This window comes from Micromesistius poutassou (assembly GCF_964030765.1).
Source record: "Micromesistius poutassou genome assembly, chromosome: 17".
In the NCBI taxonomy this organism is placed as follows: domain Eukaryota; kingdom Metazoa; phylum Chordata; class Actinopteri; order Gadiformes; family Gadidae; genus Micromesistius; species Micromesistius poutassou.
In genome coordinates, this window is record NC_140287.1 from 6,831,448 (window position 1) to 6,847,064 (window position 15,617).

The following is a 15,617-nucleotide window of genomic DNA, read 5'->3' on the forward strand; positions in this document are numbered from 1 at the left end:
AGTCAGTCACCGTGTCTCAAAAGCTGCTGCTGCTAAAGGAGTAGAATAATCCGGTCCATGGGAAAAGCTTTGCTACAACTCCAATGTTATATCGTGAAAGTGGGCAAAAGAAAAATCCCCCCCAAAATGTTTAATTTCAACACCTATCCTCTTAAAGCTAAGTACAGTCTCTGGAAGCTCTGTGTTTAGGTTCTTCCTATTATTCCCTCGCTTTAGCCCGGCTTTGCAAACCCAGAGATTTACATTTAAGCTTCGGAAATGAAACAAGGACAAGCCACAGCAGAACTCCCACCCATTCATCAGCCCTCTGTTGTCTTCATGCCTCCGTGTGTGTGTCTGTGTGTGCGTCTGAGTGTGTGTCTGTGTAGCGTGTGCGTAGCGTGCCAGAGCTCCTCACCAGTGCGTGGAAGGACGACACGGAGAAGATGCCCAGGCGTCCCAGCGCGGCCTTGCTGGGCCGGCCGGCGGTGGCCAGGAGGCTCTTGGGGTTGGGCAGCTCCCCGCCCTGCAGGCTGGCCAGGTAGCAGCGCATGCGGAACAGGTCCATGTTGAAGCGCTCCAGGTTCTGCTCCCACTGCTGGATCTGAGGGCGAGACCACGCAGAGTTGAGATTAGTGTGGGAGTTGTTGGTGTGGAGGAAGCCGTCACTCACTCTCCCACCTGTGATCAAATGTGAGGGATGTGTTGTCTGGGACGAGGCAAAAGAACATGAGATACCTAATCAATCCCAGACAGGAAATAAGGGAGGTTCAAGGAGGTCAAAGGGCGATTGAGACTTTAAGAGTTGTCCAGTTGTTTCCCACAAAACGTTATTCTTCCAATAGATGTAGTTCACATGCTTGGAGTGTGTGTGGTTGACGGCTGGTTGAAGCAGCCTCACCTGGCCCGAATCAGCCTGACTCGGGCCAGGTGAGGCTGCTTCAACCAGCCGTCAACCACACACACTCCACACTATGGAATACAGCAAGCACTGATGGAGATGGTTAGGGGCTGGGGGTGATGGGGGTGAGGAGTCATCGGTTGGCGCTGTAAGGTCGTCATATAGAGGGGGGTGGGGTGGCTTGAGGTCAGGGGACTGCATTCCATCAAGCAGCGATTGCTTACAGATGTGGATGGCTGCAGGGAGATGTTGATGGTGGGGGGGGGGGGGGGGAGTGATGGTGTATCTAAGGGAGGAGTGTGTGTGTGTGTGTGTGGGTGTGTGATGTGTAATCCTGGGTTATCAATAATAAAACGTCTACCCGGGGCACAATGACACAACACAGACCACCGTCGTTAATCCCAGGGGGATTTACATGAACGCGCACTAGAGCACTTAAACAGACACACACATACACACACACCATCTCATGAACACATGCACCATTCTGGCTTTCCCAGCTTGTAAAGCAGAAGAATCTTCCCCCTTTTGATGGGACCCACAATGTAATGAGGACATCTCATGTATACAGCCCTAAAAACAGCCAGGTTTAATAGGGATTAGGCAGCACTATGCCATAATTTACCCACAATATAAATAAATGATGCTGCACCCTGTAGAGTTGTCCTATTAACTCTCAATAAAATCTAATATCAGTCTCCAGTGATGGCTGGGAATGACTCAGAGGGAGGTGTGTGTGTGTGTGTGTGTGTGTGTGTGTGTGTGTGTGTGTGTGTGTGTGTGTGTGTGTGTGTGTGTGTGTGTGTGTGTGTGTGTGTGTGTGTGTGTGTGTGTGTGTGTGTGTGTGTGTCCAAACACCCCGTGAAACCCTGTGTTGAAGAAAAAGGTCCACGTTATGCGGAGCTATGGTCCAGGTACCCCCGACATACTGGCCCTAATGCACAGCTGTCCCATCTGGTCTCCCTTACCAAGCTGCACCTCCCGTTTCCACACCATAGGTTGAGAATACGTGGTTGCATGAGAACATAAGGGGGGAGTTTGAATAAAGTATTAGCTGCTAATACTGAACCATCACATAATGATTGCTGAATGTTTTGCCAGTAATTCCCAGTAAGTAAAACAGTAGGGAATAGTTTAACTATGCCAAAACCCACATAACCTTGTCCATAAATTTAATCTTACAATCCACTGCACTGGTCACAAGAGTTGTATGATGGACCGTTTTATGTATGAAGGTATAGTGGATGAACCATAGCAATAGGCCACAAAAAGTGTAGACTTCAAGCATCAAGGAGAGTAGTCGCATAAGGTCAAGTACCCCTGTATATAACCATGGCATATGAAAGGAAATGCATTGGATATGCTCCAGTTTTCAAATGACTCTTGTGAGAGGACATATAGAAGTAGTAACGTCTGTAAAATTGTGTTGTTTGGCAGCTATGTGTTAATGCACTCTCCCCATCTGACACTCCCCATCTGGGCTGGAAAGACAAAGTATTAAAGTTTAATTTCAGATCCATTAGGTGGAGCGGGAACACTGTCCCTCCATCGATAGATGCTCATCTCTTCTTACCTCTCCACTCTCGCATCTGCCAAAGAGAGAGCACTCTAATGCATGATAACCCTTTTTTAATGCAACTCGATCATGTGTACGTGTGTGTGTGTGTGTGTGTGTGTGTGTGTGTGTGTGTGTGTGTGTGTGTGTGTGTGTGTGTGTGTGTGTGTGTGTGTGTGTGTGTGTGTGTGTGTGTGTGTGTGTGTGTGTGTGTGTGTGTGTGTGCACACAAAGGGCAGCGAACTTCAGAAAGAAGTCTTGCTCGTGCAGATTCCGGTAAACATGGGTCAAGGTTTGGGGGGGGGGAGGTGGTTGAGAGATCAAAGTAGTCCCCTCTCAGTGCTGGGAAACTACCCCGCCACCCAGCAGTCAGGCAGAGACCTTTAGCTCCATCATCCGTCTCAGGGCATGCTTATCAGAGGTCCAGCCATGCTCGGTTTCGCCCTGACCCTGTCATTGGTCCCACAGCCGCTTGTCTCGCCGTTTGCCTTGACTTAGCGTACCGGCTAGTTGGAACCAGATTTAACCGGCTAGTTGGAACCAGATTTAACCCCTAACCCCCCTCCGCCTGCGCATCTAGTGTGTGTAGAACACACACACACACACACACACAATAACTGAGTCTTGACACAAACTCAACTAGCCTTCTATAAAGCCTTGCATAAACGTACGATATACAACAGTGTAGCAGTCTAGTCTGCGTGCATTCTCCTTCCATGCAAAACCCCACTTCTCCGCTCTTAAAAAACAATTGAGACCTACTCTAATCAGAGACGCCTGATTGGGGGAGCAGGGAGAGGCAGGGGGCAGCTGAGTGGTGATGAAGTAGGCCAAAGTCCTTGTCCCTGCCCCTGATCTCCAAGTCTAGAGGAGCAGCACGCCTGTGGTCGGGTTCTGAGCTGCGTCGAGGCCAGAGCACGGCGCTGCGCTGGCTGGCTCTTAAGGCTCAGCCTGCCCCCCCACCCCCCCCACCCCCTCCCCTCTAGGCTGCCTGTTGCAGGCGGAGGAAGAGGAGGATTATGCACGTTGAGAATCCATTACCAGGAAACATCTGGAACCGCCATCTGATGGCATGGGAGCTGGCTGCTCCCCGGAGTCCCAGCGGCCCCCCTTCCCCATCCCCTCACAGCCCCCCCCCAACTGCTGAGCCACAGCGTCTTGGGGGCCACAGCGTTTAGGCCACTTATGTTTTTCCGCCTCAAAACCCCCCCCTCCAGCCCCCCCTCCCACTCCAGAAAGATAAAATACAAACAGACAGACGTTGTGCCGCCCTGACGGCACCGTCTGGATCCCAATAAGTGGAGCACCTTGTTGAGTGTGTGTGGATGGGCCGCGCCCGACGTGCTGTGTGCGGCGCCGCTGTGGGCGCGGGACCGGGGAGGATCAGGTGCAGCCCAGTGTCCTGGACGTTTTTTTTATGAGATATCGGGTCTAGGACAGATGAGACTTCTCAATGGAAAAAAGAAAAATAGTTAAATAAGAAAAAACGTACCTATTTTAAAGTATGCCTACACCGGTCTCCTATCTAGCAGAGTGAGTCCTGAATGCAGTTTCACTGAGCCTTTTAACGCAGTTTCACCCCCTTCCCACAATGCAATTGTCCTTACATCAAAAGGAGGGAGTTGTTTACCTAAAGGTCAGAGGCCCATCCGTCGTTGCCAATGAGCGCAAACGCTATTTGTTTGCGGCTGGCCGTTAGGACAGCCCGTTAGGAGCGGCAGTTATCACCAGTACGCATTGACCAGCAGCCGCTGGGCCTACCCCACTTTTGCTTTGTTCACTACAGTGGTGCTAGATAATACAACATAATTAAGTACAAAAATAGTGAAAAAATCTACAACAAGTAGATTTTCCATAATTTTCCCTATCAGTCATATATCAGTCATATATAAATATATATTTTGATAACGGCACGGAACACTGTTGAACTTAGCCTTATAGGAGTGTACAGTTTTTATAATTGTACTGAGCAGCCAACTGTCAAAGTAGTGACAGTTACCTGATAGCCCGCTCCGCTGCTCAGGGCCGCAAAACAACCAACCTCTTTCTCCTGTCTGTACGTTTTATAATCAAGTCAGACCGAGTAACAGGGAGCACGTTGAATAGAGTTAAAGCTTCCGCATTATGACGGCATTCAGCTAGAGTATATGTGCCAGGGCAAACTCTCAGATAAAACGGGAGGGGAAAAAAAAAAAGGTCCAGACTACCTTCTTTCCAAGGCTATAAGGTTCACGAGGTGACCTTTAAACCGTTCCGGTCAATACACAACATAACTCAAATCCACCGAGCACATACACACCATTCTCAATCAGGGACGACCGTGAACTCACCTGGTTCTCGATGGCCTTGCGGTTCTTGGGGTCGCCCACCACCGTGAGCTGCAGCTCGGCCATCTTCTTCATCTTGCCGTCCATGTCCACCTTCTGCAGCAGGCCGCGCACCTGGCTGCGCAGCAGGCGCACCGTGTCCTCCTTGCCCTGCCGCTTGGCCAGCAGGGAGGCGCTGGCCGAGTGCACCGCCGTCACCCAGTTCTCCAGGTCCGTCTGGTTGCTGGCCTGAGACGGGAGGGCGGTAAGGGGAGGGAAGGCAGGAGGTTTAGATAGAATAGAATAGAAGCTTTAATGTCGTTGGCATTGAATACAGAGTATTAACACAATGAAATTCAAGGTGCCACTCCTGATCAAAGCTGTAAAAAGAAGAATAATTAGTATAACAGTATAATAAATATGTAACAAATGAGACACCCCCTCTACATACACTTCACTTGGTTGTTAAGCAAGTCCCGCGGTTTACGCTTCTTCTCTCTCTGCTCCGAGGTCTAAGAGGCAAGGTCAAATGATTGAAGCGCTGAATGCCGTGAAGGTCGTCGCCGGTCGGTATCGCGGCTGTCCTTGGTGTTTCCTCGGACGAGGTTAGACGTTGTGGGGTTTTATTGAGGGCGTAAACATGATTGGCTGCGTGTTGGTATGTTTGGTATGTTATTTTCCGAGTTGACATGGTAGGTAGTTCTTCTATCAATCCATTCCCGTTCCGAACACACAGCCGGTGAGATCACCCCATGTGCTCCCTCACTGTGCTCATGACTCACAGGCCACAAGCAGGGCCTGTGCTCCAAAAAAAGATTAGTTTTCTATCCTCCCTTCCCTTTTCTCCCACCTGCATTGGAGATCACGTCAACGGCAACACACTCTGCTTCTCGTTACACCCGACTGGGACTGTTCTAAATGCCGCCTCATAGAAGCAGTTTATCAGATGAGATGGCAGTGACCTTCAAGGCCTGCTTCAATTGTTTGCGCTATGTCGTCTGACAGGGTTTACAAAGGCCTACACGGGTTATGATAGCGATCGCTCTGAAAGAAGGCCGACGTGCACGTAGGAGGCACCGTCTATCAAAGCCAGACCACAGAAGCACAGCCACACGTCATGTCCGAAACATCTAGGCTTCTGCTTTTCATTTGCGCGTTTGGACCATGACAACACGAAAACAGAGCAAGGCACTACTTGCTCATGACACGACCAGACACTGGCAATATAAAATACATCAGGGATAAGTGGCCGCCCCCAAACGGATGGGGGGAGCTTATGAATGAGTGACTTTGGTAGGAGAAGCTGTGCTAGCGGGGGGTTTCACCTGAAAGAGGTAGACGTCTCCGTAGCTGTTGCTGAGACAGAAGACGTTCTCCTTCTTGGGGTGCTCGGGCACCGCCTGCACCACGCTGTCCTCCGCCAGCAGGGCGTAGCGCGGGGACCCCTCCTGCTCCGGGGACACCTTCCCGTAGGTCTCGTAGAACAGCAGCGTGCACCCTGGGGTGACAGGTAAAAGAGGGGAGGGTTAGAGACCAGGTGGGGGGGGTGCATTTGAAGAGTAAAGGTTTTTTTAAAGACGCAAACAATCGCGCTTTGACCTTCCTGAAATTCCCTAGATTCCAGTCTGGGATTGATTAGGTATCTCATGTTCTTTCCATAGTTCCAGACAACACATCCCCTACATTTGATCACAGAGAGTAAGAGAAACTGAAAAGAAAGGGAACGTGTTAAGTACAAAAGGATTTTCCTCAGAATATTTGAAAATGTATTTTGCTTTTAGTTTTTGTGTTCATTGTTTCACCAGGATGGATGTGTATACAATTGCGGATCACTGAATTTATTGTTTGTTTGGGGGCCTGGGAGATCTGTTCATATATTTTCCAATACAGATACCAGGCATTATTACACTGGCATGTTACATAAGATCTTTGAAAAGTAATCCTTTAAATAATTGTACAACTTATGTTTGCGTCATGTTGGCTCTGAAGCATGGCCAGCGCTTGGAATCCTGAACATGAACAGAATGTCCTTGCGGTGTCAGTGCTGGCCTTCGTTGGCTGATAAATCTCAGATGTTTTCGACAGTAAATGCTTCAAATGAGGTTGTTGGGTTATGTGTGCTCATCTATAGGCGCATGAGCACTCCCGGATTGCAAGTGCCAACACGTGTACACAAATACACACAAACACATGCTTATCCATTTCGGCCAGTAATGCAACTGCCTAATTCCTTCTAAGCGCTTAGGGTAACGAGGGAGGATAGAGGCTCTAGCAACAGCAAATATAACATCATGGCCAGGGATCCGAATGCCTTTTTAACCTGATACAATAAGAGGCTCTCCTTTTATGTAATATTGAGTTTATGAGAATATCCTTCCTCAGGCAAACTATGCGGTAACTATGACAATGATTTTGGGAACCAGTGGTGAAGCAAGCTCCTCCACACTGTCTAGTCTTACTGCAGAGAGGAGGGGTTATTGGAGGAATCCAGCCTGCTCACCTTTCAGGGTCACCCAGTACTGCTTCCACTTGCGGCGGGACACCAGCTCCAGCTTGCGGTCCTTGTGCAGGGTGAGGAGTGGCTTGAAGAAGAGCCACCCGGCGCGCCTCACCACCCCCTGCTCCTTCTCAAACAGCAGGTCCAGCTGCTCCAGCGAGCCCTGGGGCGACTCGCTGCTGCTCCTCTCCTCCTCGTCCTCGTCCTCCTCCTCCTCTTCGTCGTCGTCATCGTCCTCCGCTGTACCAGTGGACGCCTCCTTCCTCTCGCCCGCTCCGCCGCTCCCGCTCCGCCGGCTGACCCCCGTCTCGCCCAGCTCCCGCATGAAGTTCTCGTAGATGTTCTGGCGGACGGCGTCGCCGGTGGCCTGGTGGAGGGCCCCCTGCGACTGAGCCCGGGAGGCCCCCGGAAACCACAGCAGGCTGGAGACCTGGGAGGGAGAGCTGGTGTCGGCGGTGAGGCCGTCCACGCCGCTGTCGAAGGCCTCGCTGGGCTCCTTGTACCTCTGCTCCTGTCGGGGGGGGAGGAGGGGGGGGGGGGGGGGGTGGAGGAAAACAGGGTGAGAGGAGAGTGACACACTGGAGACAGAAGCAGAGGCTTCAGAGCAGAGCCACAACAGTGGATCGGGAAGTAGAACAGTAGTTCTGTGTGAAGTGGTTTGTACACAGGCCACAGGAAGTAAAAATAAAAAAAGTATCAGAGGCGACAAATGTGTGAAAAGAGAATAAAGGTGAAGCCACAACAGAGAGTGACACAACAGAGAGTGACACAACAGAGTATACATATACTTATCTTATCATATCTTGTTCCATGTTTCTGATGGTGTACCCTTCCAGTAAGCACTTTAATAAAAGGTGGAATGTCTTGCGCTAAAGGTGCAAAGTGATTCTGGCGTTGGCACATCATTTACAACCGTTTACGACTTCATAAAGACTGCCTTTTAGCCCTGGGATTAGCTTTCATTGATACAGCATAAAGAATAATGTACGGTTTCATTACCAGTACCAATATAGAAACATCACATAAAGGCAGGCAGAGCAGGCATGGCAATCAACACCCGGCATGTTTACGTATGTTGTGTTTATAAGGGGGGAGATGTCCTTATTTCATTCAAACGGCAATGGAAAGCCCACGCTGACGTGGCTCAGATCAAAACGGCTTTCAAGGATGTAGATTGCTACATGTTTTGTTCAATGAACCATATCCAACAACATAATTGCTTCAGGACAATTCCCTCCAAGGCAACTTTCCTTGAATACAGAGGATTGGATATCTGCATTTAGGACCTGCATTTAGAAGCAGGAAGTGTGTCTGTTCCTCCAGGATAGGTACAATTAGGCTGAGGACAGCAGGGCTTAAAAGCTGAACTTCCTGTTTGAGGTTGGAGCACCTTAGCCGCTGACTATTCGTAATCGTTCAAACAGAAAACATAACTGTATGACAACAACGATATGGGCTTTGATCAGGCTCAACTTTAACTTGAAATCTTAACACTACTCACAGCTCCACTTAAAAGTGCACAATAGAAGCTGGGATTGTTTGCTACGGCTGTTGGACTGAGAAATTGGGCCAAATTGCTGGTGATTGGACCCAAGTGTGGAGAAAACACAGAGGCACGGTTGATTTCACGTCATCTGAGGCCTGCGGGGGGTTTGACGGTTCCCCAGAAGACCACTTGATGGAATCAGGTTCTCTCTCGGCTAATGAGAGACAACCTCTCTTTAACAAGGTTTTGCTGCATTGATTCTCTCCTGGCAACAATGAAAATAACTCCCTTCATCTCGATGAAGGGAGGAATTGATTCCTTCACCGTCTTGTTTTTGTTGGTTGCTTCTTACTTCATGACTATTATTCCTCGTCATTAAATCACCTCATCTCAACCCTGCCGGTTCTTCTTCTGCTCCTTCACTGATACTTTGCCTTCGGTATCCAATGACCTCATTCCCCAGGATAGGAAGAAATACCGCACTCAAACCCTTCTTATATATATTTATAGATCAATGTGGCAGCAGGAAAATGCAGACGAGAGACGCCGACTTGGGAATTAAGTCTGTTTTTCCTTCCTTCTTCTTATCCTCATCCAGATGTTTTTAACAAGCTGCAGGCCACGGCTCTTTGGCTCTGAGGTCACGCACTGACCTCTGGGCCCATAAGACAACAGAAGACCTGCAGTGCAGGTGGAGGGGAGCAAGAGCCTGAGCTTCTCCTGGTTCAGGTCCACCGGATGAGACAGTGTGACCTGGACCCGGACTAGGAGATATACGACCACAGGGGTTAGGCCGGCCGGTACTGAGGGAATCCAGACATTAGGACGATTATGGCAGCGGGGAAGAGAAAAAGCCCAAGGCCTCCTTCCACAGGCGACAGCCCTGATTTAGGTTATGTCAGGCTCACATGGAAATTCCCACTAAGAAAACGTTCTTTTGATGATTCCCTCAAAACGGTGCATTTATCTCTAAAAATAGAGTGTGGCTAATGACGGTTTGTTACCGAGGCCTAGGCTTTGACTATGAATCACTGCGTATTTACGGGTTTAGGAGTGGTGCATTTCTTATGATCATCTCAGAAGAACGCCTCTTTTTCTGGGGGAGAGGTCTGAAGGTGAGCTGCTAATAAACAAGGCTCTTTTCTCTGCTTTCCAATCAGGCATTAAGTGCGCACAACATAGGAGGTAAATCTGCAGGTCCTTGTCTGCTCCCAAAACCAGCTAAGCACTAACACATGGCCATAGATTAGCAAGGCTTTTTTTCTGTGCCCTCCTCCAACACTTGGAGGAGGGCACTGCTAATGTAAAGTGAAAGCCTTATGCATGACACAGATTGTTGTACTTAGAGACACGATGACATGGCACGCACACACACACACACACACACACACACACACACACACACACACACACACACACACACACACACACACACACACACACACACACACACACACACACACACACACACACACACACACACACACACACACACACACACACACACGATGTAGGCTCTGTCTTTATATCTTGAAGCATAGTTTCCTTAACTATGCAGCTATGGTCAGAAGAGCAGCGTTTTGGACACAAAAAAATCCAACTGAACAAGCAGAAATCCCTATTAGCAGATTAGTTCGCAAAGGGTGAAAAGAAGAGTCCACAAAATCTCCCCAAAACAATACAAAACAGCCATAAATCCTTCATTAATGTCCAAAGAGGCTGGGGGGAGGGAGGGTTAATCTTCAATGAGGAATTAGTTGCTCTCCAACAGAGCTTTAGAAAAGGCTTTGGGCAAATCTCTCGGCACAGACTCAACATAAAACATTTAAAAAGGTGAATTCACTGATGCGGAAGTGCTTTGTTTGAACTTTCAATGCTACAAAAGGAACTTTAAAGCAAGACATTCTGTGAAATTACAATTTAGAGATAATCACTGTTTGGGGCAGCAGTGAAATGTTCATCAGAACACAATACACAAGCTTGCAGTTTGTAAAAAATCTATACAACCACTACTAAACTAAAACTGCTTATAAATAAGATACATGTAGTATAAAGTATAAAACGAAAATAACATTATTAAAGTATGACAAAATGAACTCAACCACTTATTTCAACTAACTATAGTCCTTGCAAATAGCAATTTGCAATAACATTGAAATGATAAGAATACAGACAATATAACTAGTTCACACATATACGACACACATGCATCTCCTTCCATCCATCGTCTAATTCAAAGTTCCACCCATTAATCTGACACAACTACCGGCATGCTAACAAAAAAGGCATCTACCCACCGTTACAAACTCATCATGAAACTGACAGCGCAGCCCGTGGCTTCTGCTGCGTCTGATCGCGTTGTCCATATCTTCTACTATGTATCCACCGGCCCTAGTCCCTAACCTCATCTCCTTTGTATTCAGGACACATAATGATCATTTAAAATGACATGAATAACACCTGCAGCTGTGCCAATTTAATTTTGTGACGCCCCACGGTGAGCGGTGCGTGGGACAGATGGTGTTGTGGTTCTGAGGACCCTGTGGTAGACACCAGGCAGTGCCAGGCCACGCCACACCAAAACCCTCACCAAAACCCTCACCGGGGAACACTGTCACTTGGGGCCTCTAACGATTCCCTTCTAAGCAAAACAGGCTGAATGCACGGTGAATGCCAAATCAGGTAAGAGGGCGGAGGAAAGTTTCACCATTTCAAAGATTAACATCAAAGTGTCAAACTAGGCGTTATCGGGGAGGTATTTTTACCTTCATACCATAGAAAGGAGTACAGTTTGATATACTGTGCCTCAGTAAGCACCCTGCTGTGACACACAAAATGATGCGGTCAAGGGTCCTCTCTAGGTGGCCAATCAAACGACAACAAGACTCTCCAAGCCATTTGTAGAGAGAAAGAGAGAGAGAAAGAGAAACAGAGAGAGAAGTCGGGAGGAGGAGAACAAACGTCTAGCTAACCTGGGACTTCTTCTTGCGGGCGAGGCTGCCCGTCCAGTCGCTGAGGCGCCTGATGCGGTTCTTGATGGAGTCCTTCTTCTGGAAGCCAAACTCTGGCCCGGCCTGGTACTGCTCCGGGTCTTGGCCCCCGCCCAGGTCCTCGCTCAGTGTGTGGGCCTTTGGCCGGCGGCAGGGCAGGGTGTAAGACGAGTACTGCCGGGCCTCCAGGCATCCCTCCTCTTCCCCCTCCTCTTCCTCCTCCTCCGCTGGGACGTCCAGAGCGGACGCAAAAGAGGCACGGTACGGTTTCTGAGGCAGGCTGTGCTCCCGGTACAGGCACGCCGGCTCCCCCGTCGTGGGGAAGGTGGCGGCCATAGTCGGGTCCCTGTAGAGGTCTGTGACGGTCACGGGGGAGGACTCGTCCGAAGACCCCCGGTGGCCGGGTGAGAGGACCGGGGTCCTCGAGGCAGAGCCCGGCGGCTCCTGCTCCGCACACAGTTCCGCGCCGGGCCCCCAGGGGGAGTCGTACCAGGAACCGTCCGAGCTCAGCGAACTACCCTTGCTGGTCCTCGCCGTTGAGGAGGTGGGGACAGGGGGCGGACCCCCGCAGTGGCCCTCGGGATGCCTGCCGGCAGTGGCGTTGGCGGCGGCGGCGGCGGCGGCGGCGTCCACGTTGGGGGAGAACTTGAGGAGCTGCACCGGACCCCCGTCCTCCTCCTCCTCCACCACGAGGGGGCTGCCCGAGGTGTTGGTGAACTCCACCCTCAGGCTCCCGTCCTTCTTGATCACCACCCGCGGGCTGCTCTGCTCCTCCAGGCCCTCGCAGCCGTCGCCGTCGTCGGCGTGGCCGTTGAACTCGGCACCGTATGGGTTGTCCCGGTAGCCGGCCGACGGGGCCCGCCTGGCCGAGGCGCTGCGTCCCGGGGCGCCGCACCACTGCGGCTCCCTGAGGGGGCTCCGCTTGGCCCCCTGGGAGATGTAGTCATAGCGGCCGCTGGAGTACGGCGGGCGGCTCTTTGGCGGCGACAGGCAGCCGCGCCCCAGAGACCTGGCCTTGAAGCCCGAGCCCCGGGGGGCGTTCTTCCACCAGGTGTGGGGCGACAGGTCGTCCTCTTTGGAGGAGGGGAACTTCAGGGAGTAGGGCTTTTGTTTCCCGGGGAAGAAGAAGCTGGTGCCTTTGGGCCCCTGGATGCTGTACTGGCTCTCAGAATTCCCCATTACCACCTGAAGGACGGACATAGGATGCACAATCATTTCTTTTGTTTGTTTGTTCCACATACTGTATTAATTAATAGCAAATAGACATTACATTGCCATTTTGATTGGAGCAGGCCTAGGCTTATTTGAATTTTAACCTTCACCCGTTACGGTCCAAATTCTACTCATTTCGCCTTCTACGTTTCCCTTTAAGTTTGATAAATGAGCCCCAGGCTCCCATGGCTGTTATGTGTGACGAGACAAAAGTCAAATCACTTCCAGACTGTCCTATAGCGAATTAGCGATGGGGAGCCATGCCGAGACATGTGTTTCATTACTAATGAAAAAAGTTGGCCCAGGGTACGGCCATGTTCCTCTAAATGGGACTCTAGCACTTCTGGCAGATAGCACTGTAGCTTTTCCTGTTCAACAGCCATTACATAAGAGCTTGGGGTTAACACTAAAAACCCTTCAACAGTCCTTAGCAGTTGTATGTTATGTGGCTTCGTCACTTAATTTTCTATATATATTTTAAAACAGATTTAAACGCAGAGAGTAGACCCACTGTGGATGGAGTTGACTTACCCGTTTTAAAGACTTTTGTCAGAGTGTATCCTTCGTGTGGGCAGCATCCTCCGTTTCCCCTTGCTCTAAACACACTTTTTCATTCAGGGTCACGCTCATCTGAAGGAGAAACAGAAGGAGAAGAAACGGTGCCACGGTTACACACTTTTCCCAGAACAGTTGTTCCATTTAGCCAGACGATCATGGGGGCAACATTTAAGCACGACACAAACACCTCATTCTGCGAAGTCAAGTTAAACGAATCAGAAGCCAACAGACTTCACTCATCCAATTTCACCTAAAAATAAGTCCATTCAGAGTGTGGAGTTCAGAAAGTGAGCGTTGAATTAAGGCCAAAACCTCATCGACAGCAGTTAACAAATCGCAGGACGTTACCTCCACGCAAAGACCAAAAAAGTCCTCCCTAGTATTATCTCCACACGCTGAGGCGACCGGGGTCCTCAGAAGCCCAGCCAGGGTCTGCGTGCTAGCCCTGCTCAGAGACGACTGAGGACACACGCTCCTGCCTCCCCAGAGCCCTCAGCTCTCCGGCCTTCCTTCCCAGCAAACTAAACATTACTTGCATTTTTTCCAACTCCGCACAGAAACGATGACGTCGTGTTTGATCCGGTTTGGGAAAGTGTATTTTTTTTCAAAAGGCTGCTACAGTTTGCCCTTGCTGTTTATTTTTGAAAGTTGGAGCTGATGATCGCCCTCTTTTTCCCCCCTTCCAACGGTCCACACCACCAACTTTGTCAGAGCCTGTAGGGGGGGGGGGGAGCACTTCCTTTCGCCACATCGACAGGCGGCAATTGTGAATCAGCGTGACTCCACACACAGTGTGTGTGTGTGTGTGTGTGTGTGTGTGTGTGTGTGTGTGTGTGTGTGTGTGTGTGTGTGTGTGTGTGTGTGTGTGTGTGTGTGTGTGTGTGTGTGTGTGTGTGTGTGTGTGTGTGTGTGTGTGTGTGCGAGACACAACCCCTTACACGCATGAAGCTCACGCTCCAGGAAACCTTTCACACTGCGCTCATGACCGTCAAGCCTGGGTGCGCACGTACAGCCTGTGTGGGGTTACGCTGGCGAGCGGCCCCACTGCCAAGAGCCATAACCTTGGGGATTAAGTGATCTAGGGCATTAACACATGAGTTTATCTCTCTTGCTTGGAAGCACCTTGAGTCGCCAGGCGCTGGTAATGAGTGTTCTCTCGCTGAGCAGAATGAACTACAGTGTGTACAGCGGGAGAGAGGAGAGGGGAAATGCCACTGTGGAAACTTGGAAGGCTTGACTAAGGGAATAATAACACGTCCTTGTACAAAAGTAAAAAGGCAATAGTTCTGTGTCAGGGGCTGATTTATGAAATATGACAAGGAACCAATTACATACTGCTCCGTTCTAATGAAATTATCTATCCCCCATTAGGCTTTGCTAAATGAGCATGAAGTCAACAGCTGGTAACTTGAAGCGGTGTCATAGAACAATATCGCTGTCTATGTTACGACAGAGCGAGTTAAGAGAGTGATAATGAACTTGAACCTACGGCCATCCCTAAGCTTGGCTAATCGTGGTGAGAGGACTTGCTGGGTGAAGCTGTGCCAAGAAAGCAGAAGCGCTTTGATTTATCAACCACCAACACCCAAAACTATTCCTGACTTTGCCAATACATGACAAAACGAAGCAGAGCATTTGGTAAATTATCCGGCATGAAATTAATTAAGGCCAAAGGGAAGTCTAAAGTCACTGCACATGAATGAGCCAAACAAAGCTCTTCTAAAACAGCTAACCAGTTGTGAGGCAGAGAACAGCTGTGTACCACACTGCAGGAGTCGGCATAAAAGGTTGTTGTCATGCTTGTCACAAGGGCGGCTTTCTTTCAGCTCTGAGACGGACACTTTCTTACTAACTTTATTCAGGGTAGACAAGGCCTCCGGTATGAAAGGCCCAAGGCGTGTCGCCACACACACACACACACACACACACACACACACACACACACACACACACACACACACACACACACACACACACACACACACACACACACACACACACACACACACACACACACACACACACACGTTAGCCTTCGGGTGCGACTTGAACAGGGAGCATTGTGTCGGCGTTTTGGATGAACAACACAACAAGTCCCCCCATTTAGTGGACAAACAAACGCACACACACCCA

General features: G+C 49.8%; 1 protein-coding gene across 3 annotated transcripts in view; it reads right to left on the minus strand.

Moving 5' to 3' along the window:
* tiam2a (TIAM Rac1 associated GEF 2a) overlaps positions 1-15,617 on the minus strand; it is an 81,418-nt gene that overhangs the window by 36,512 nt on the left and 29,289 nt on the right. For all 3 annotated transcript variants that reach the window (XM_084481930.1, XM_084481931.1, XM_084481932.1), the window contains exons 2-7: positions 13,458-13,556; positions 11,697-12,899; positions 7,242-7,749; positions 6,067-6,239; positions 4,766-4,990; positions 398-583 (exon numbers count right to left, since the gene is read on the minus strand). In XM_084481930.1, coding sequence (XP_084338056.1) covers positions 398-583; positions 4,766-4,990; positions 6,067-6,239; positions 7,242-7,749; positions 11,697-12,893 — 2,289 coding nt within the window. In that variant the 5' untranslated portion in view covers positions 12,894-12,899; positions 13,458-13,556. The remainder of the gene's footprint in view (positions 1-397; positions 584-4,765; positions 4,991-6,066; positions 6,240-7,241; positions 7,750-11,696; positions 12,900-13,457; positions 13,557-15,617) is intronic.